The 22824-nt window shown below is 39.4% G+C and overlaps 1 protein-coding gene across 3 annotated transcripts; it reads right to left on the bottom strand.

Moving 5' to 3' along the window:
* Positions 1-303: 303 nt before the first annotated feature.
* LOC115046738 (dystroglycan-like) lies at positions 304-12943 on the bottom strand. Of its 3 annotated transcripts, none has more exons than XM_029507307.1 (3): positions 12752-12943; positions 5375-5941; positions 304-4174 (listed from the first exon to the last, which is right to left on the bottom strand). In XM_029507307.1, exons 2-3 carry the CDS (start codon positions 5795-5797, stop codon positions 1865-1867), a joined length of 2733 nt encoding a protein of 910 aa, XP_029363167.1. In that variant the 5' UTR covers positions 5798-5941; positions 12752-12943; the 3' UTR covers positions 304-1864. The 3 variants fall into 3 exon arrangements, with proteins under 3 accessions (XP_029363167.1, XP_029363169.1, XP_029363168.1); XM_029507309.1 differs by lacking the exon at positions 12752-12943 and adding an exon at positions 12320-12417; XM_029507308.1 differs by lacking the exon at positions 12752-12943 and adding an exon at positions 12211-12334.
* Positions 12944-22824: the final 9881 nt, after the last annotated feature.

Raw genomic sequence — 22824 nt, 5'->3', positions numbered from 1 at the left:
CAAGGATACAACCTGCTGTGAAACAAGACTACAAAAATGCCGACAATATTCTGTGATCATATAGCATAGTGGCGAAACTACTGCGCTGTAGAGTGGAGAGGGGTTTTAGACATTTTGAATTCATTTATTTGCCTTTCGTTCTTCCACTTCTCATGAAGCTCATTACTGTGTTTGACCATGTTGATATAACTATATCATAGCAAGTTTTGAAATTACTCCATGCTGTTTTCTAAGTTCTACAAGTTGCACCATTTTACATTAGTTTCACTTTGCTCAATAAAACACAGTCTTTGAGGCTTTACAAATAGTATTACATTTTATTAATATATTTTCATAAAACAAGTTTAAGACTGTATCAAAAACTCAGTAAAAACATTAGATTTTTATCCATTTTTTCTTATGGTGATATCAGATATGAAATGTACATAATTCACATATTGTTGTGGTTTCTTTGTTCCCCATCATATAGAGATAATGCATTATTTTTTGTGATAGGCAAGTAAATTTTTTTTGTACCCTCAAACTATAAAGTCATTTTTTTTATGATTGTGATCATAAATCTAGACATACAATTAAAAAATAAAATCATTTCACACTCTGCCCACCCCCACCCCTTTCCCAACTAGCTTTACTGATAAAACACTAACATTATGGAGTTGTTTTAATTTCACAGGCACACGATTATGTACATCCCCTTGTCCCCATGCCTCATGTGAACTGAAAACAGGCAATGGACTAAACATGAGAGTGCAGCACCCAGAGGCAGAGCAGTGATGATACAGTGCTCCAAGCCCACCCACTCTACACACCGATAAAACCAACTGAATAAAGACAGTGGATTCACATTGACCATGTTACCAATATTATCCTCACCTTGCTGTGAAACGTACCATTGGCCCCTTCATTATTGTTATAGCAACCCCCCAAGGTCTGCCCGAGACCACAGACATCACCTTGGCAACAGCAAAACCAATCATCTCACCGGCAGGTTCAGTGGCACACATAAGAAAAGAAAGGTCATCATTTGTCTTGTAACTTAATTAGGCTACATCTACAACAGGCGTGATCAGTGTAATGTCCTTTGTGATCAAGTATCAGAGGAATCTCAGTCATGTGGTGAGTTCAAGGATACAAAAAGGATTGTTTTCTCCTTATTGGACTACCACTTACTGTGTTCAATTCTGTGAAAGAGACATAGTGCAAGGTTTAACAAGAATTTGCATAATTGCAAGGTTTGCATGTTATTGTCAAGAGGGAGCAAAGCAAAGAACAGAACAGAGAAAGATCAAAGTCTAAGATACAAACTGATATTTGTGTAAATAAAGTGTTTCATGCTTTCAGTTTGGCTTTTTGTATTTCATTCCCCTCTAGAGATTAACAGGTGCAAAATCTTAGTAAACCTAGCCAAAGGACAGATAAGAGTGATATGGAACTCATAAAGATTAACGTTGTGAGGGAGAGCCTCAAGTCTGTTGTCATGGTGACATCTGCTCAAAGGCCCTGTGGGCTTCAGTCTTCCAGCTTCTTTATTATTTTCTATACAATAGAAATAGTACATCATTGAAGATAAAACTGACTCTTCTTGGCAAAAACAGAACCAAACAAAAAAAAAGAATATGCAAGAAGTCAAGAACAGATCTGAAAGACAAAAAACAAAAACACAAATAATATCTTGGAAATTACAAACTGTTCCCCATGTACTTGCCCTGTGCCAGAAGTAGAATTGTACGATATGGGTATGGTTGCCTTGCATCTACAAAGTCAAAGCAATTTCATTGAACACATGGAAAATTACTCCTGTAGTAGTTTTCAACAAGCATCCCTACATTGCACCTGCTTTCCAAAGTGAAAACCCAAAGGTGCGTTAGGGAGGCACATAGGGAGGGGGGGACCGGTATGAGGTCATGTTCTTGGGGCGAGAGCCTTTCCCCTCTATGGGGACAGTGAATGGTGGTGGGGGCTGGTAAGGAGGGGCATTGGGATCGTCATCTTGATATACTGAATATTCCTCCAGCAAATCCTGGTTAAGCAGGGTGCTGTGAGGGCCAGCCATGTTGGGATACTCTGGAGGTGGGAGTGGGGGCTTCTCCTCCTGAAGGATAAGAGGGATGCTGGAGGATGGCGGTGACTTTGAATCATCTAACTCGTCAGCAAATATGATAGGGACACCTTTCTTGATGAACGTTGCCTGCTCCTCGATGGTCATCTTCCCCTTGCGCTTCTTGCGATAGCAGACCATAGCAATGATTCCAGCTATGAGCAACAGGGCTGCCACCACTACTGCAGGAATAACAGTGTGTAAGTAGACATCATCACTGCTTCTACGGCCTGTCCCAGGTGAAGGGGTAGCCGTAGGAAGAACAGGCGATGGCACCTCTCCTGGCGGGATGAATGTGTAGCTCTGACATTTATTTGTTCCCCGAATGGATATGTTAATGGGTTTGAATTCTGGCTCCATGGCTTTGATGAAGGCCAGTTTTGGTGTCCCTTGGTGATCAGAGATTCTGTTGCTGAGAACTGTGATCTGGTCCTTTGGACAAGGACTTTGTTGGAGACTGTTATTGGTCCATTCAACCACAATTGACCCCTTTGTGATGCTTCTTAGGGTCACTGTGCTGCTGTTGCGATCACCAAGCGCATATGCCAACTTTTTGGTCAAAAGAATTTTTTTATGGATATCATTGCTCAACATTTTAGGTTCACCATGGAAACGAGCAGCAAACACAACTGATGGTTTATCATTAGTAGACCAACGGTTGACTTGTACCTCAAAAGCATCCATGATGCTCTTCCCACCTTTATCAGTGGCCAACATGAAATACTCATGTTTCCCTGCATGATGCTCCTCTGGAAGGCCATACAGAAGCTGGATAGTGCTGTTGAACTGGATCCAAGATGTTTCATTCACCGGTTCTTTGGGAGTCCTCTTCAAAGTCAAACGCAACTTATCAGTAGTACCATCCTCCCTGTCAAAGAACGTATCAGGAGGAATCTTAACCTCGAAATATGTGCCAACCCATGCATTCACCTGATCTATAGGGTTGCGCATCTCTGGGGTTTTATTCATGTCTGGAGCTAAAGAGAGAGGAGTTGTGCGTCTTGGCGGTTTAGTTGTGGTGGACTTGGGTTCCCGAGGAGCTGGAGTGGAAGATTTGGTTTTCTTGGGTTTTCTTGTGGCAGAGGTTTTGGGTCTTTTGGTGGTGCTTGGCAGTGTTGGCACAGCAGTGGCTTCTACAAACGTAGGCCGGGTCACAGTTGGCTGGATAGGGATGGTGCTTGTAGTTCCTAGAACTCTTGTGGGCTGAGGAGGCCCAAATACGGGTGTGTGGGCTATTTGATCCCTGACCCTCATTGTAGGCTTCACAGGCAGAGGCAAAGGGCCTCGGACTGGAGGTGCAGAGTTGTCTGTCGCTGGGGCAATTGAGGGCGAAGTTGGGGTGGGAACAACACGTATGGGGGGCTCTGGGTGGGTAGTTGGGGGAAGCAGGGAGGGCACTGGAGTTGGTGTATTGTTCAGCTGCCGTCTAACCCGTTTCACACCATGGGGTTTTTTGTTGACAATGTGCCAGCCGACTACTGGGTACCCGAGCCTGGCTGACATGGTCCCATCCTTTGCTGAGGACTGGACACTGCTAATATCAGGGATGCTGCCCTGGTCCAGGGCACATCCCAGTTTCCATGATAACAGGGCCCCATTCTCTACAACCTTCTTAGCATTTCCTGGTCCAGCCATGAAAGCAGACATGTCAAATAAACGATTGTTAACAACAGGCACCACCCTCATTTGCTCCAGGGGCACATGTGAGAACTTTCTCATAATGCCCAGCAAGTTGGCCCTCTGTTCAGCAGCCATCTTTGTCAAGTCAGCATCCAAAATGACAGTGATAACAGTGACAGGCTCCTCAGAGCCACATGTAAAAGGCTGGAGGCCACTACTATCAGACTGTAGAGTGAGCAGAGCTGGTTCACTGTCCGCTTTTTCTTCTGGGTATACTTCGATTGAGAAGACTGCACTGGGGAACAGTTGGCCGCCAGTCTTCTCAATTGTTTCCTTTCCAGACACCAAGATATGATACACACCTTTATCCTGATCCAGTGCCAAACCTCTCAGAATGCAGCTGTCTTTGTCCCAACATAACCAAGAGGGTAAAGTCTTCTTTCCCATCTCAGTGAGCTATAAGATGAGAAACCATATCAAAATTACTGCTATATAACATTAAAAGACTTCTGAGATAAAACTAATATACAGCATAGCAAAACTCATTACTTGCCTTCAAAAATATCATATCAAAAATAATTACAAATGACCATGAAAAGTTACAAGGACCCAAGTGATGACTAGAAATTACTTTCTGAATCAAAATTTTACATTTTATAATAGACAAAGCAAGTACATCTTAGTAGTAACTAGGATATTTTATGTTTAACAAGGTGCCAGTGAAACAGGAAGCAGAAACACTAGATACATGAATTTCAATCTATGCAAGAAATTTAAGCCCCATTCCAGTTCCATTCACTTCATCAAATCTTGCCGAATATTAGAGGAGAAACATGGTGAGCTCCTATTCATAACAACCATGTGAGTCATCACTCTTCATTCTGAGTTATTAGTGTATGACAGGATATCATTCTACATCACCACTTGGGCCAATAATAATCATCTCATCTTATTCAGAAGTTTGACTAGAACAAATTGCACCACAGTCAGATTCAATCAGCAGTGATACAGTGATCACAAGTGTAAGAATGAATGCTATACTGCATTGTTGGAAAAAAATGTGTAGTCTGCATCGGGCAAAACAATCAACATTTTTAGTGAGTATGTACAGCTGCACACATCTTAAATCATCCCCATTTGTCATTCATACATACAAGTTACTCTATCCATCTATTACACATTAATAGAGCATAGCTGGGCCTTAAAAACATTAGTTCTCAATTATTCAGGTCTGTAAGAGAATACTCTTTAAACCTTCTACTGTCACAAAATGAGATTCATCCTTCTCATTTCTTTATTCAACATTGACACCCAGATCAAGCAGGAACACATTCTATGCTTTTCTATGTGAACCCCGAAGCTAGTGCTCAATCAAATAAGAGGCACCACCAAAATGAAAGAGAATATATGACCTTCAGTATATCAGTGTAACATATCACATATCAAAGTGGTCCTCTCATACCACTTGGTTATTCTGAATCTAGTTTCTTAAACACAGATGCAACTCTAATTGACTGATTTATTCCAACCTCATTAAATGAATGTTAAATTATTTACATGTAATTATTTCTTAGTAGCAAAACATTCACATTAAGTAATGAGGGATTCAATATTGCATGCCAAATAATGGATATGTCAAATCTTTAGTGTACTTACATGGACATTACAGCTTGCATTGGCAGGTCCTGGGGGAACCTTCAACTGGAACACCTGGCCCACAATTGCAGATGAATCAGGTATGCCATTGTGCACTCCCCCATTCTTTGTAGCAGAGTCTGGCACAGGCGTAGGTGGCCCTTCACCAACTGAGGCTGCAGCAGCCTGGAGCTCAGACAGCACAGAGGACTGCATGGAGGCTTCTAGTTCCACAGACATCATTTCCACCAGTGTCTCTTGCTGTTCTGGCACAGTGCCCTGGGCCATGGTCACCAGAAGCCCTATTACCAGAGGGACAGTCCTACACGAAAAAAGCCTGCTCCTCCCAGCATCCCCACAGCACATCTCCCTGCTTTTATAGTGCATAGCAATAGGCCTTTGGGTTGCCCAACAGGTGTGTATGAACAACTGAGGAGGCCACATGCACTGAAGTCAGTTTCAGGATATGCTTGTGGGTCAGATTCCTTAGTTATTGGTGACACTCTCAAATGCGGTGGTTTTTCTTGTTTGTCCCCTGTGATCCATCAAGAGATCTTTGGGAGCCTGCTAGAAAGCCATGTCAGTCAGCTATGTGGAGAGAGAAGAACAAGACAAAAAAAGCAAACAAAAATTAGTGTGATATGAGGGAAAATAAATTCTGAGCAAACTTACTAGTTCTTCTTTCACAGCTAAGTTATACATACGTTATACACATTCATTAAAAAAAAAAAAAATTCAATCCAAGGAATTCACTCAAACTCAGTTTTTTCACTTGGGATTAAAAAGAAAATTTCTCCTTGCAGTTTAAGTGCCAAGGCGTTCTTATTTTACATTTTTTCACAAAAGGAAATTTAGTTGGGCACCATCTTTGTCCGAGTGGAGCTGCCATACATAGTCCAAGATGGTTGACCTGGCTGCGACATCACACTGTATGTGCCAACTCATATCAGGTAATGACAAGCTCAGTGCACTCTGAACTAGAAGAGCCCCAATGGAGACTCAGTCAGGAAGTTAAAGGGAAAACCAATTTTCATTAAGTCAAATTCAAATGTCAGTCAATGACATCAATTTATCGTCCAGCCCTACTCTCAAAAGATGTCGCTATGACACCAACACAGTGTGTGCTAAACTGCATATGGCTGACACAAATTGCTACAGAAGTTATCTAAATCTTCATTGTAATAAAATGAATTCCTGATATTTAAATGTATGCATCCGTACACAGGGTTGGGGTTATATTTTAACAAAACAAAGTGTTTGTCTGTATTATCTATTTAGATTATAGATATGCATTTTCAAAGTGTAGATATTGGTTAATAACAATAATAAATAATAACAACAACAACAACAACAAAGCCCACAACATTTGATCTTCACTTCTCTGTGCTAGGATTTTGAGTAATATACTTTTCGTAAGATGTAACTGTGTCAAAGGCTATTTGTCATGGTTGTAAGTTTTAATTAGGTGTCTTGAGGGTTTGAATTTCAGCCTCTATTGTGCTGACCTGGCCAACCCCAATCCTGTACCACTCAAACTGGCAGAGGAGGGTCAGCCAATTGCCGGGACACCTAATACCTTACTGGCACAAGGTTGTGACATAAACTTATATAATACAAGATATTGCCAGACGAATACTTCTCCCAAAGGGCCCTTGTGCAATACATTTAAAACACTGGTCAACTCTTGTTCTCTTCTCTTTGTCATGTTATCAACCATTATGTACAAAACTTATGTGTACAACAAGTTTAATAGTGTCCATCTGATTATTCAAAAATTGGATGGCTCACAAGACACAGCCAAGAAAAGACAGCTGCACTGAAAGGGCACACCATTTCCAACAAATTTTCAGCCATTAAATTTTGGGATAGGATATAAAACCTAATTAAAATAGTAACCACCATTAATGAAACGGACTCTGAATGCAAAGCCATGATGTTCCAGGAAACTGTATGCCTACAAATGAAATAACTTAATACTAAGCTTCAGAGTTGATAGGTGCTATTTTTTCTTTGATGAGCCTCTCATATGACTAATCTGACAATCAATAATACAGTTTGTTTAAACCTGTGAAACATTTCAAAATATTAGCAATCAATACATGCTCAATAGCCTATCAGTACAACACTGCCAATATTCAATAATCTGACCTGAACTTCTAGTATCTGAGAATTAGTGATAATATCTACAATTTTTCTGTTCACTTTTATTTCCTACTGTCTGGAACTGCTCTTTAAGCGTTTTACACGAATTTAATGAGACTTGTTTGCAGTTCATGTATTTGAACAGTACCTCATAAAGCACACAAGCTCCTGTACTTTCTTTGCTCAATGGAGCAGAAAGGATTTCAACTGAAATACAGTTTGAATTGGGAGTAATAAATATCTCAGATCAGTGGCTTAAAATCCTGCAGATTCCTGTACACCTCTATCTAGTTGTGCAGAGCCAAAGAAGATAAAAAAAAAAAAAAGAAAATTATAGATTAAAGAAAAAAAAAAAAAAACTAACACTGCAGCCTGTTTTCTTTGGTTTCAGAACCTTTAAAACCAAAAATTTAATTGAAAACCATATAACAATGGTAAAGAAAGGAGGGAATACATCGTCTGAAAGATTAATACTAAGCTTCAGAGTTGATAGGTGCTATTTTTTCTTTGATGAGCCTCTCATATGACTAATCTGACAATCAATAATACAGTTTGTTTAAACCTGTGAAACATTTCAAAATATTAGCAATCAATACATGCTCAATAGCCTATCAGTACAACACTGCCAATATTCAATAATCTGACCTGAACTTCTAGTATCTGAGAATTAGTGATAATATCTACAATTTTTCTGTTCACTTTTATTTCCTACTGTCTGGAACTGCTCTTTAAGCGTTTTACACGAATTTAATGAGACTTGTTTGCAGTTCATGTATTTGAACAGTACCTCATAAAGCACACAAGCTCCTGTACTTTCTTTGCTCAATGGAGCAGAAAGGATTTCAACTGAAATACAGTTTGAATTGGGAGTAATAAATATCTCAGATCAGTGGCTTAAAATCCTGCAGATTCCTGTACACCTCTATCTAGTTGTGCAGAGCCAAAGAAGATAAAAAAAAAAAAAGAAAATTATAGATTAAAGGAAAAAAAAAAAAAAAAAAAAAAACTAACACTGCAGCCTGTTTTCTTTGGTTTCAGAACCTTTAAAACCAAAAATTTAATTGAAAACCATATAACAATGGTAAAGAAAGGAGGGAATACATCGTCTGAAAGATTTACACGCCATTAGTTTTAGACATCAGGAGTGCTGATTTTAAATCATATCAAATTTAAATCATATGGGACTTACTTCTGTATTGTACAAAATTTTGTCTTCTCAATTGTAACTATGCCAGCAGATATTGAATGTGTGGTCACTCAAGAAATTACTTACATGACTAAAAACTGATAAATTGAAATAGTGCTGTGCAGTATTATGATATATATTGATACTGTGATATAAAAATGTCTACCATATGATATAATCCTCTATTTATATTGTAAATTTAATGTGCAGGCTACTGGGTTAGCTCAGCAAATGTAATTGGAGTAACACTACTGCTTTGTGGTAGCATTTTTACGTCACCCGCAAGCACCCATCTACAGCACTGCTAAGGGAGCACTGGATGTAAACAACAAGAGGCTGAGAGCACAGTGGAACAGAACCAAGAGAACCCAAAGAGGAATTGGTTTGGATTTGAAAAAGTCAGACACTGACCAGACAACAGTTACCTGCAAGAAAAAAATACCGTCAACAAGTCGTTACTAGCGACTTGAACGTGTCTAATGTTTTCTATCACTTAAAGACACGGCATGAAGAACAGTACAGAGACAGCATTTAAATACGACAAAGCACCCCCGTTACCTCAAAACCAGGAAATGATGATGGGGGTTGGGAGGTTTTATAAATGAATCACTGACATTGGAAAAACAAAAGTCTTTTCTTAACCTGCCAAAAATGTCTTGCTACTTGGGTTTCTATTGGATTATTTTTCAACTCCATCTTCTCTTCCTTTTTATAATACCTGTCAATAAAATCCAGTTCTGATCTTTTTGAGGAGAAGAGTTTCTCTATAGCTGTATACATCTGAGCTTCTGATATTGGCAGGGGCCAACCTAGTTCTTTTGCATTTAAAAAAAAAATAAATAAAAAAAACATGACTCACCACAGAGCAAAAATCTATGCATGAAGGTGGCAACAGTCATCTGTTTGCTGGAAATGTTATTGTCAGTAGATTGACTGTTGCTGAATAATAAAAAATATGTAGGCCAAGAGAAAAGAGCTATATATTGTGTAATCTCTGCATTCTATTTCCAGTGGATACAAAAGATGATTGTGATGTTTATGTGGACTGTTAAAACTAAACTGCCAGCTAGAAAAATATGGCATACAATCAAATTGTCATCTGCACTGATCTTCTCTCCATCATTAATGCAATTTAAAATGCTGAATGTTAAAATTTTTTGGTTTTTAATGGCAGTGTTTTAAGATGACAAATCACTTGACAAAAAACTGAAAAGCAGTTACACACTGTTACCAGGTCAGGTCTCACATAACCCATTAACCAGACTTTTTACCCTACTGAGTCATTTCAGGTTGGATCTTTACCCCCATGACTCCTCCAATGTATCTGCCTTCATATTTGACTCTGGAGTTCCTAGACTTAAAAAAACAACAACAACAAAAAAACAAAAAACTGAGCACTCTCTTTAAAACATTGTCATCTAAAATACTTAAAAGTCTTCAATGGTCCATTATATGCCAGCTGAGTTGGAATTCAACATGATTGCTTGATTCACCTGCCCATTTGTGTTTACATGTAAAGCACAAACATTATCATGAAAATAGGTTTTGCCCATAGGTTTAATTTAATGAAGATAAGAGTACTACACCTCACCTCAGGCCGTTTCCACACATACACACAAGGGGGGGAGACATCTGAGCATCAAAGTAAGCTGCTCACAATGTGGCCTAGATTCTGTCATGTTCTCATTTCTCAGTGCGAGTAATTCAGAATCCAATTTAAAAAACATCTCATTAAGAAATATACAGCGTTTTAATATGCTGATTTGCAGTGTTTCAACATACTGTTCAAATGAGCAACAAACCATAATAAAATTAATTGTGCATAATTGGATGCCGTAGAGATGAGTAAGCTTTGACAGTAACAAAGATTTTAAGAATGAGACACACATTCAAAACATGGCTTATCAAAATAATACAGGTGATAATTTGTTGCCTCTAGTTCAGAAGATTAGCCTAAAAAAATCCTTCAGTAAAACTTCAAGGTACTTCACTCACTCTGCCTATTAATTGGGCCAAAAACAAAAACACACATTCAGTCTTTTTTCCTAAAAAAAAAAAAAAAAAAAACTTTTACTTCACATTTCCCAATGTTCAAAGAGAGCGTAACTGCATAATGTTATGATCATAATTATTTCTTTACAACAGAACTGATGAGCTATATGCCACTTTCACTAACATTTAAGAAATATTGTTTCAAGAGCGCCAGTGTTACATTATGGCAAATAAAAATTACATATCAGGGAGCTGAGTAAAATAAAAATTGTTCAAGTCCCAACTGTGTACACTCTAAACACTGATTAAAACCTTACTGTCTCCATGACAGTCCCTTTTCATAAGGCATAAATAATAGAATAAGAGGCTGGAGTGTGGACGACTTCTCCCCATTTTAGATTGAGCCCTGCGCTACAAGGGGGAATGAACCGTTTAAAGCCTCAGTATCCACACCGTCTGCAGTTCACCAGTAGTTAAAACTTGAAAACCATCAAAAATAATTAGGGCTCTGGTGCACAGTGGCACTCAGGGCCAATTGAATTGACGTACCACATCCAGCAGCCTCCAGATAGTGCATGAGCTGAATAACAAACATATCCACAAGTCAAGCTTGCTTTGCAATTGGATGTTTCCCTTGTGTTGCCCTCTGCACTGTTCAAAGTAATGAAATATGTGGAGAGAGGAACACAAAATCGGCCTTGCTGAGTGAAAGTCTAACCTGGCATGATGACCTGAGAGCACACTCATTTCATGCTACAGGAAAACCATTGCCTGTTGTCAAATCCAAGTGTGGAAGTCAACAAATCATTTTGTGGTAGTTTCTAGGAATTCAGTGGTATCTGAGGTGCGGAGAAATAGTATAGTTTTAAGTATAAAAAATTGGCAATGCTTAATCACGGCTGCCTGGAGCTTCCCAACAAGTGACACTCATCTGAAAATCAGCTTCTGTTTTGATGCATCGCCTGATTTTCTTAATTAATGTAAACTAGCTGACAGCTTCAGCAAGAAATGATGGTGACGTTACTTGTCACACATGTCCAAGTTCATTATAAGATAAGGTTAAAACAAAGCTACTGCAACCACAAGATGGGAAATTCAAGCTTATGTGAAGTTGAGCTAAACAAGCGCCTTTCAATGTGTCATCACCGACTATGTGAAAGACTTTGGTTGATGACAACTGATGTCACTTTCGACGGCATGAAAGAAATTTATAACAAAGCTAAATGTTTCCTGATTGTTGGATATTGTGTCCCAGTGGCTGCTCTGCTAGCCTTGTAGTCTCGAAGCTAATGTTAGCTAACTAGACTACGTTAGCTGCTACCGGGCCCGTGTCTGCTGTCCCCGTTTTCTACTCGATAGTCGAGGCCTTTGGAAATGATATCGCCACCTACGACGTTCAACATTTGTGAATCATTAAGCAGCCAACTTAAGTTAAACTTCATCTTACTGGTGACATAACTGCCCCAAAGCTGCGCAAATATGGAGAGTAGCAAAAAAAAAGAAGAAGAAGCAGCGAGCGGCTGCGCTGAGTGCTAACCTGCATCTGCCCATCGCTACCGCGGAGGTGCACCTGTTTTATTCTAGGCGGAAAGAGGGAGAGCTGCCGGCGGAGAAACCATGCCAGTGATCCCCCGCCCCAAAAGTACCGCAGCTGGTGTAAACTCGGTCAGGCTGTGCCGTCGGTTAGTCCACAACAAAAGCTCGTCTCTGGGCTGTGCTCGTTAACATGAAGCGGCTCCATCACTCCCCAAACGCGGAGCCCCAAAGTCGAGAGAGAGAGAGAGAGAGAGAGAGAGAGAGAGAGAGAGAGAGAGAGAGAGAGAGAGAGAGAGAGAGAGAGAGAGAGAGAGAGAGAGAGAACAAACGGACGGGGCCACCGAGTGGGGCGCTAGCCGACAAGCTAACGACAGGAGCGCCGGGCTGCCGCCGACAAACGTCGCCGGTTACCCGTCCTGTCGGCGGGACGGGAAAGCCTGAGCTAAATTGGTAAACGAGCCGAGTTAGCCGAAGGTGGCGGCGGTGAGGTTTCCTGCGATGCCCGCGCTCCGACGGCAGCGCGACAGAAAACTCAAACTGACCTTGTTCACGAGCTAACGTTAGCTAACCCGCGCCGTGATGTCTCCTCTTCTGGCCGGGGGAGCGACGCGGACACTTCCCCAACGCCATTAAACATGCGCCTTCCCCCTCAGCGCCACAGATGGCTATCCAGCATTTGGTTAAAAACAAATAAATAAACAAATGTTTAAAAAAAAAAAAAAAAAAGTTAAAAAAAAAAAAAAAAGAGGCTGTCTTGACTGCGTAGAGAAGTACTACTTCCTCGCTCGGTGTAGTAATTATGTCGGTAGATTCCCCTCCCTCGCTGCCTCTGTCCTCCTCGCAGACAGGTCTACAAGTTAAGGCCGGCCGTGTGTGCCGGCGTGACTCCGCCTCCGCCTCCGCTTTGTTCGTGGCCGTGCAGGTGAGAAGATGAACCGGTGAGTGTTTTCGCAACTCTGCACTGATATTCACGCATCTGCACTCGTTTGGCATCCCAGCTCTGAATAACGGGGGGGGGGGGGTTCCAGAAAGTTAAGATATAGGAGGCAAGAGATAAATGCTGGAGGGTTAACGTATCTGAACTGACAAGCGTGATACTTTTTCATACAACACACACACACACACACACATACATATATATATACACAGTACAGGCCGAAAGTTTGGACAGACTTTCATATTCATTCGGATGAGAAGGTGTGTTGAAACTTTTGGTCTGTACTGTGTGTGTATATGTACATATATATACATATATATTATGGAAAAACTAGCTTTAAGCAGTTAATTAACGTGACAGCTTCTCCATATTTCTAAGAACATGTAACCTCACACAGTCACACTGGTTTGTTTTTACTTTTCAGAGTCAGAGACATAATGTTTTCAATCTCGTAGTGTGAAAATGTAACAGAAAATTTCTACTAGGAAAGTTGCGTCTTGGTTTTGTGTGGAATCCTTTATTCATATTTCTATATAGCGACAGGCAACATGTCCAAGACCTTTAATGGCGTTTTCTCCTGCTTTGTATACACATTACTTAAATTGGTGTTTTGTATGACAATGTCAGCATAAAAGGAAATGTAAATTGATTTATTTCTTATGTGGCAGCATGCAGTATAAACATTTTGTCCCACCGCGACTTATCACATTTGCCAAATGAAAGGAGGTAGTTGTTTCTGAAGTGCCAACCTTTGTCAAAGGATGGTTCAGTAAAATCCATTTTATTTTATTCAAATGTCAGGTTTTGTTTTTTTTTATTGTGCTTTTTATCGCAAGTATATTTGAAAGGACTTTTAAATTAGTCTACTTTGATCTGACAAAAAACATCAGCACAGAGTAAAATGATGCAGGGCAGCATGCCACAAAACGAAAAGTACAAAGCACAGGATACATAACAGTACGGGTGAAAGACAAATTATGTAAAGGTATCCTGTAACCTAACCATATAGCGTCACTGCCGTACAAATATCTGTTTTTATGAAATGTCATCTCAATGATGAAGATTAAAAACACAATAGTAATTCTACCTACCTTAATGTTGTGTGGTGACCGTATCAGTATAATTCACTAAAGTTAAGTAAACCAGTGAAAGCACCTCTTTGATTCTGTTTCTGGGCTTCATAGTATCTTCTGCAGAGTTTAGTATAACTGGTTGTACAAGAATGTACAAGCCGTGCACAAACATACTGAACTTTTCTAACGTCAAGAACTTTAGGTGCGTAGTTTAGACCATTCCTGGTCTAAAGGTTACATTTGTCCAAAGAAGGGTGTTGCAATGTTTAACAGACATTACTCATTAAAACAATTGTCAGCATTTATGAAATATTAGCTTAAATATATTTCTGTGCTTTCTATCCTAAGTACCTCATAACAACATTTAAATATTACTAACAACACAAAAGTCTTCTGTTAATTGTCGCATCAATGGTTATAATGTCACTGTTAATTATGGTGGGAGCGGTTGGCCTCACTCTGTGAAGTGCCTTCAGATAATTAGTTCAGATTTGGTGCTATCTACAATTTAAACTGAAAATTCTATGTTTGTGGGATTTTAATCACAAAGTCTGTTGCTCTTATAATGTTACACACAATTGACAGTAATATAAGATACTGACTGTACATGTGCACGGTCGGTGTCATGCAAATACTTGAAGTTAATGCAACAGTGTTATATTTCAAAAAATGCAGGTTGCTGAAAGGTTCATGTGTTCAAACATCCAAGCACAACAATGCTGTCAGATAGTGTACAGTGTTAGTCAATGTCCTATATATTATAATATATAAAGCAGCTATATTTAACCTTTTTTCTACATTATCTTCTAATGAGTGGATGGTAGGGATTGTTTTTTGACAAGAGCTTTTTCCATTGGTATGTTTATGAGACAAGAGGTTAAAATATACCCTCAGAACAGGACTCTGACTTTAAGGTAGACTGGAGGCTGAAGTGAGTCTATCAACAAGTGATGGACCAAATGCAGTACGAGAAAAGGCATAATAGAAACCGGTAAGTGAAATGTTAATTATAAGGCCACCTATGCAGTAATAGTAAAATAAAAAAATAGCCCCTTTATCTCCTCTGTGAACTTCTATGAAATATGCTTGAGTTCATGTTCCAGCAATCATGAACAAAATCTGTATTGGTTTGTGAATTTCTCTGGGTGACATTAAAACCTCTTCTTCTGCAGTATTCTGTGCTGGACAGGATTCCTTGCAGGGATAAGTTTTCTTTGCCTTTGCAGTTTCCTCCCTTCCCTTTCAAGGTGGAAGAGATACAGACTAAGAGGGCTTTGACTTATCTTGTTGAGATCTATTTGAGCTTATATGACTGACTGAATGAATGGGTATATTAGCCTGTATTACCACATTTATAATTTCAAATAGGGCATGAGGTCTATTGGGAGCAACACTTGAAAAAAGGACGGAAAAGTTTAAAGAAAGAAGTTCATCTCTCAGGCTGGCAGCAAATGTTTAAGAAGAGGAAGTAGCACAGTAAAAACACAAACAGAAAACAATAACTAAGTTTCATTATCATGTAAAATAATACTGCCACAAGAAATAGGTTTGCTCATCACTCTCTAGGCCAACAAATGATTAGCAGTCTTATCCACCACTGAAGGTATTTGCCTGAAATATGTGGTGTCATTTACATAACGGCATCTTCATACATTACCATAAACTTTGAACTGATTTATTTTGGAGCAAAATTTGACTCGATGTTAATGGTAACAAAAAAGTGCCTTTGTATATTAATAAAAACCCTTGGTGAGTATGTTTAGGATTTTAAGATCAAGTCTGTCTGTAATAGTTTATAGACGTGTCAGTCATCTGAATCCCCCAACTATATTTTCACGCCTGTAAAATGTCAGTATGAAAGAAGTACATGCATGTTGAAATGTTGTATGCAACATACAGAGGTGATGAAATGCCTGAAGGATTTTTTTTTTCTCATTCCACATCTCAAGAATTCATCATCAAAAGATGTGCATGGATGAATTTTTTAAACCTAACTTGGTTATGTAAAATGCAAATACAAAGACTCTTTTTTGTGATTGGTTACACTCAACTCTCAACTGTCTCTGAATCTGACGAATACATCATCAGCACAAACGGTGTGGAAACTGTGCGAATGTCAAAGAGACAAGCAGACGCATTTCTTCGAAGTTGCAGTTCTGTCACCCCATTGTTTACACTTGAGGTACAGTATATTATGGATGAGAGATTTCCAATGTTAATGTTTCACCCAGCTCAATTTTACAGAGGGATATATACACAGAAACACCTAGTAGACCATGATAGCCCCACTGCAGAAGGGCTTTCATGTGATTGTACATATCAATCTGACTCTTGATGTGTGAGCACAGAGCGAGAAAGAGAGCGGATTAGGAATCAGCTGACTCCCCACATTTTCTTCCAAGTGACTTATTAGAAGGGTTATTCTGAGCAGACCATTGGACTGCTGAAGGCCTTGGCTGAGTCATGAGACCCTCTATGGAGCCAATCTCCCCTCTCTCACAATGGTAAATTACTCCAGACAACCATTCTCAGCTTTACTTAATAACAAATGGAAAGAACGTCTGCTTTTTCCTTTTTTTTTTTTTTTTTTACTTCTGTACTGTACTTTTGTCTGTACTTCTGTGTTGAAAGTATGCTCACATACCTCTCACTGTCTCATGAAGACTGTAATTGTACTCAAAAGGTTTAGCATTGACTCACTCATTTCTCATTATTTCTCATTAAATAATGATGATAATGATAGTAGTAGTTTGAAAAATAACCGACTGCGGAAACATTTGATCGAGATCAGTGTTGTACCACTTTCATCAGAAGCACAGCATTTACCTGATAGAAGTTTTCTTTTGATCTTCAGAGGGTGTCTGCTTACTTCATCACTGTTGAGCTGATAATAGAACAGGAAGACGAAGGATTTCCTTTCAGCATAGTGCATAGACCAGAGTACTGTTCCCGTTTTTGCCTGCCCCCTGGTTATCTCTCCTCACTGCTCAGCACAAATAAGGTCTTCCTACAGCTGCCATCATCAGTGAAGTTTGCTGGCAAGCCCCACTCTCTGACCGTATCTTCTAATGTTAAGAAAAAACAAATACTTACCAAATATTAGGGCTTACTGAAGCACAAATTGTGCCTGGTAATTTCATCTTGTCATATTTACATGTATCTCAATTTTAATTTAACTCCACCCAAGTCTTAAGTTAAGTGCTGGTAACTTCCAAATTACACTATGTAATTAATCTACCACCAGAGACTCAGAAAGCATTTAGGGATTGTCATTTGCAGTTGTGTACGTCTGAACAGTGGCATGGACCTCATTTATAAACGTGCCGTACATCACTTTCCACGCAAAGGTTATGACCTATAAAAAACACTTGTCGGGAGAATGTGACGAACACAATGATACTAAATATAAAATTCAAAGCAACCAAAGAGGCTTCAAAGGTAGAAAAGTCGAAATGACTGCATAAGTTCATCATGACTCTCACCCATGGCTATTGGGCATACATAGATTTTAGTAACGGCCCTATGCACAGTTTTATAGATGAGGCCCCAGGACACTCCATTACAGGGTAAACATGCAGCTCTTAGTGAAGCCTCATCTTGAATAAAAGTCTGAAAAAAGTCCCATAATGGCTTTTGTGACAGGGTAATGGCTCTGTTATCAGAGACAAATTATGTCTAATGACTCTGAAACACATCAAGAGGATATCAGCAAATAAAGAAATCAGCAAATTGCATGGCCATAGAATGACCCCAGTGAAGAGCAGAGATCAAATCAAAACCTCGGTGACTCAATATCTCTTTGAAAGGCCTGAAATGCCTTTAACCAAATCCAGCAGGGCAGTAACCGGATTACACTGTCCTAAACAGTCCACATGACCCATTTAAACATTATAACTATATGATGTCATATTCACCTACCAATCCTCATCACGTCTTTAAAGTAGTCAGTCCAACAACTATGAATTTAGAAACATTTTCGTCTAGTCAGAGTAAGTCATTGTCTTGTGTTCAGTGCAAATTAATGGTAACATTAAACACTAACATGGAGCACATTATACCTGCTGGACAGCAGAAGGTTAGTATTTTACCTGGGAGCATGTTAGCATATTTTTTTGTTTGTATTGAGCTCTAAATACAACTATGTCTAAATAGAAGCTCAGAGATATCCAACCTGAGCTGTAGATTTGTAGTTTTATTTGTCATACGCTCCCTTAGATGTCAGATTTATCTAAATGTGGTTTATATATCACGGAGCGTGCAATCCCTACATAAAGTAACAAGCCTTTTTGGTGTAATCTGACTCCGTGTCTTCTCCTGTCACCCCTGTGGTCTAAATAATCATTGCTTTTGTGCACTTTCTGTCCTCAGCAGATTGAAAAGACTCGACAGAAGAGATTTGTTAACTAGCAAGAAGATGTAAGGTTTCAGGAATTTGCTCTAGTTTTGTCCATTGGACCTGACGGTGACTGGCACTCACACCTAACCTGGCAGGCAGTTCTGTCTCAGTAAGTCTGCTTTGGCTGCCAAATGTGTGGGATAACTGGCTGAGGCCAAGATGGAAATGAGGAAAAAGTGAGATAATCCAACACTGGGCCCCAGGTGTGCACTTAAAACGACCTATCAATGCCGGCCCAGGGTGAGGCACTAGACTAAAAGCCAGGTCAAATCATGAGTCAGAGCTGGAGAATATAATACAGCCTGCCTTATCACATGGCTAGCGCATCGTAACAGCAGAGACTGAGGTGAAATGAGTCAGCGGCTATGGGAACCACAGATACACATCCATGCAGGCGATGTGTGCATATGTGAGTTTGTAATTAACCTATAATAATTCCGCATGAATTTCATAAATGTGATAAGACATAAGAGAAAAAAAGAACCAATGGTTAGTTCCTGAAGCTGCCTATTATGTGGCTTCCCCTGTCCACCCATTGCTTGATCCAAGCCTGCCTGTGCTGCTTCGCTCTCGCACAGGGACTCTCTGTGATACCGCACAGCTCTCAGTGCAGGGATCGTGCTGCTGATGCCAGAGTCCTGTTATCCAAATCCGTCGGCACTATCTCATTTAACAGATAAGAAGCTAATCTACGGAGGGGGGGGGCAGGAGATAGACCTATGAATACAAGGCCCCTCTTGTCGCTTGCTCACCATTCTCCACATTCCTGGAATCTGTATAGGCATGTGCAGACAAACAAAAACCTTGAGGATCTTTTTCCTCTACAACCCCCGCGGTTCTTCAATGTAAATCTCATTGTATTTGTTTTATTTATTTGCCTGAATAGTTTTAATTGTTTAGATTTAAATCAGGGCTAACAATAGACTTTCTGTTCCTTTCACTACTTAGCGAACAAATATTCATATTGCCAAGCAGCAGACGAATTGCCATACAAATCATTTTGTATCTGTACAAATAATCTATGCAAAAATGGGAAAATGTTGACAGTATAAAACCTCGAGTCCATGAGCTTGTGACTAGCTTTTTGATCAAGATGGCTTATTAAAAAAATCTGAAACTGGAAGGATTCTGCTTCATATTCAGGCATATATAATAAAAGTGACAGAGGGCAACTTAACAGTTTATAATACTCATGACATGGCACCAGGGCAATGTTGTTATGCTAGTTAGCTTCTCTTGAAAATGACCACTGAAAATGCATGCAGCTGAATTTGTACCCAGCATAATACTGCATGTAGAATAATGAGTTAAAAACTGATGAATAAACAATTGTTTCAGTAATTAAGGCCCATGGCACAGAAACAGGCACACTAACCAGCTCTCTAGTTTTTCTGTCTTTTTTTAGGCAAACAAACAATATGGCCTTGATTTGTAATGCTAGTCCTTTATTGCTGCAAATCACACACTCTTATGTAGGCCGCATGTTGGACCAAATGTTTGCATATGAGTAAGTCAGTATGAGCTGCTGCAGTGGCTCTGAGGTTGTTTGGTTATCTGAAGTCCATATAATCAAACATGTTTACAAATAAAATTTGGTATGCACATTATTTATAATATCAGTATCAGCAAGCACAGTCCCCTCTATGGTTCAGTGGTGGACGATGGTGTTGCTACACTGTTGTCATATTATATACAAGTACAGTGTTGTGCTCCATCACAGATCTCATTATCTGTTTCCCCACTTCAGTGCATTTTCAAGATCAAAAGCAGTTTGACGGGACTCTTCATACCTGAAAGTCGAGACCTAGCAAAGTATTCAGACCCCCTTACGTTTTTCGCTCTTTGTTACATTGCAGCCATTTGCTAAAATCATTTACGTAGATTTTTTTTTCCCTTCATTAATGTACAGGTGCATGTAAGGTTTATTTCCCACATTTATATTTGAAAGTGAAGCTTCAATTTTCAATATACAACTTGTTGGTTTTGCCAATATTATTCATATAGTTTGAAGGACACAATAATAATAATATTATGGAATTAAATAAATCTATTATGTCTACAGATTCTTTAAAGTTCAGTTTTAAGTTCCATCTGTTCTCCCTGTGGCTGCGTGGGTTTCTTCCGGGTGCTCTGGTTTCCTCCCACAGTCCAAAGACACACATGTCTAGATTGATTTGGGCCTCTAAATTGCCCGCAGGCATGCGCCTGAGCGTGAGTGTTAATGGTTGTTTGTCTCTATCTGTCTCTGTGTGTTGGCCCTGCGATGGACTGGCGAACTGTCCAGGGTGTAACCAACCCTCGCCAAGAACGTTGGCTGGGATTGGCTCCAGCACCCCCCCATGACCCGGACGGATAATTAGTAGAAAATGAAACGGAGATAGAGAGAGTTTCAAGTTGTTGTTTCTTCTTTAACACCTCGTCGAAATCGTCGAAAGCCAGAACTTCCCACACTTTTCACCATACTTATCAGATCAAGTTCCTGCCTACAGGCTGTTTCCAACCACAACACTAGAAACCTTACTGTCATAATGTTTCTTACATTGCATACTTGTGCACCTGCAAATGACATAGTATCCTTTGGCCTCCTTTGAGACATAGCCTGGAGCAGCACTTCCTCGCACATCTGTCATGATCTCATCCTCAGCGTTTTTCTTTTTTTTTTTTTTTGAGAGCGAGAGAGAGAGAGAGAGAGAGAGAGAGAGAGAGGGAGAGAGGGAGAGAAGCAGATTTAAGGGAACTACAAGCCAGCAATTACACTCTTGTTATTGAGACATATCTGGTTTTTTTTGCATGATGAAAAAAAATGGAGAAGAGGTCCAGCGTGAAATCTTCATTTTTAAAGTGGTCCAGTAGAAACTGGTACATGGCTCTGAACAAAGCTTCATTTATCTGGGTGCAGGAGGAGACTCATTATTAATAAACGAAAGAAAAATGCAGTAACGATCTTTCTCTTCGATAAAAGAAAGGACCGTGTTACAGTCCACAAGGGTCTGCTTTTTACACTTCTATCTTTGAATTTTTCTGAAGCTTTTTTATGTATTAAGTGGTGCACACGGTTCAGTTGGGAAAAGGAAAAATTATCCCTGACACTGAAAACAATGTCATCTCAGCTCTATGGAGACTTTTTAAAGCATTAATTGATTAAAGCATAATTGTTTTTCATCTCTACGGTACAGTAACATAGCACTAAAATGACCACTTTTACTCTGTATCTTTTTCATGGTAACTTTGGTGCATAAAACATTGATTGGGTTTGTCAGTTTACAGCTACCCAGTACTTTAGATACTTAAAAATAATTTGCTTTCTGTGGTTTCACAGTGAAGATAGTTATAGACATGCTGCATTCATAAAACCTTATGTAAGGAACATTATACAAGAGCGAAGTGAATATTCTTAATTCACTCTCAATTCTCCCTTTTACCAGCCGTCGCTAAGAACTGACCTTTTACCGCACTGCCTCTGCAGCAACTAGGCCATCACTGCTCCTTAGAAGATGACGTAAAGACTTAAGTAGATTACATTGCCATGTTTACATATTTAATCTTTTCCTTTTTTTTTTTTTTTTGTCCATGTCAAGTACCATTGAATTACAGTTTCCAGCCATCTGTGTTCTGTGAAAGTAAGAGTGATGTTGGAAGATTCATTAAAAAAATACTCCGGCGTTCAAAATATTATATAGGTTACACAGATGTATAAGCATCCAATTCAACTTGAAGTCCCAGGAGTAGTTTTTGTAATTGGATTAATATAATTGATGCATTAATATGTGTAAGTATCGCCTGATTTTTTTTTTTTTTTTTTTTTTTCAGCTGATGGTGGAGCTCATGGTAATTTTTTAAATTGGTACGAGGTGGCTGGTGATTTAATCATAATGTTGTAGAAGCATGAAGCATTGAAGAGACACATAGTGAAGAAGTATGCACATTCAAGTGACACTGTGAAGCAAATAGGTGTCCAGTTCCCTGGAAATACAACATCAGTACTACGTTAATCAAGATGCCTACATTGGTGCTGGTTGCACAGCTGAAAGTATTCGATATGCTGGCTGCCCAAAAGAGCAGACTTGCTTATACATGTTCTGTCAGGCAGGAAACATTGAAATAAGTGAAGATCGGTTGTTTGTCTTGGTTTTTATTTTGCTTGTTTGTTTCATCAGGGTCTAAGCTCATCAAACTTAAAAAATACAAAGAGTGCACGTAGTCACTTGT

The sequence above is a fragment of the Echeneis naucrates genome, chromosome 7 (assembly GCF_900963305.1).
Source record: "Echeneis naucrates chromosome 7, fEcheNa1.1, whole genome shotgun sequence".
Classification (NCBI taxonomy): domain Eukaryota; kingdom Metazoa; phylum Chordata; class Actinopteri; order Carangiformes; family Echeneidae; genus Echeneis; species Echeneis naucrates.
The sequence above is the reverse complement of the archived record's forward strand: the minus strand, read 5'-3'. Positions and strand labels throughout refer to the sequence as shown.

What these genes read in the sequence shown, in the direction of transcription:
- LOC115046738 (XM_029507307.1), bottom strand. Translation starts at nt 5,797, where the DNA reads ATGTGGCCTCCTCAGTTGTTCATACACACCTGTTGGGCAACCCAAAGG. An exon ending in ATGCAAGCTGTAATGTCCAT is followed by an intron (nt 4,175 to 5,374) that starts GTAAGTACACTA and finishes CTCATCTTATAG; the next exon opens with CTCACTGAGATGGGAAAGAA.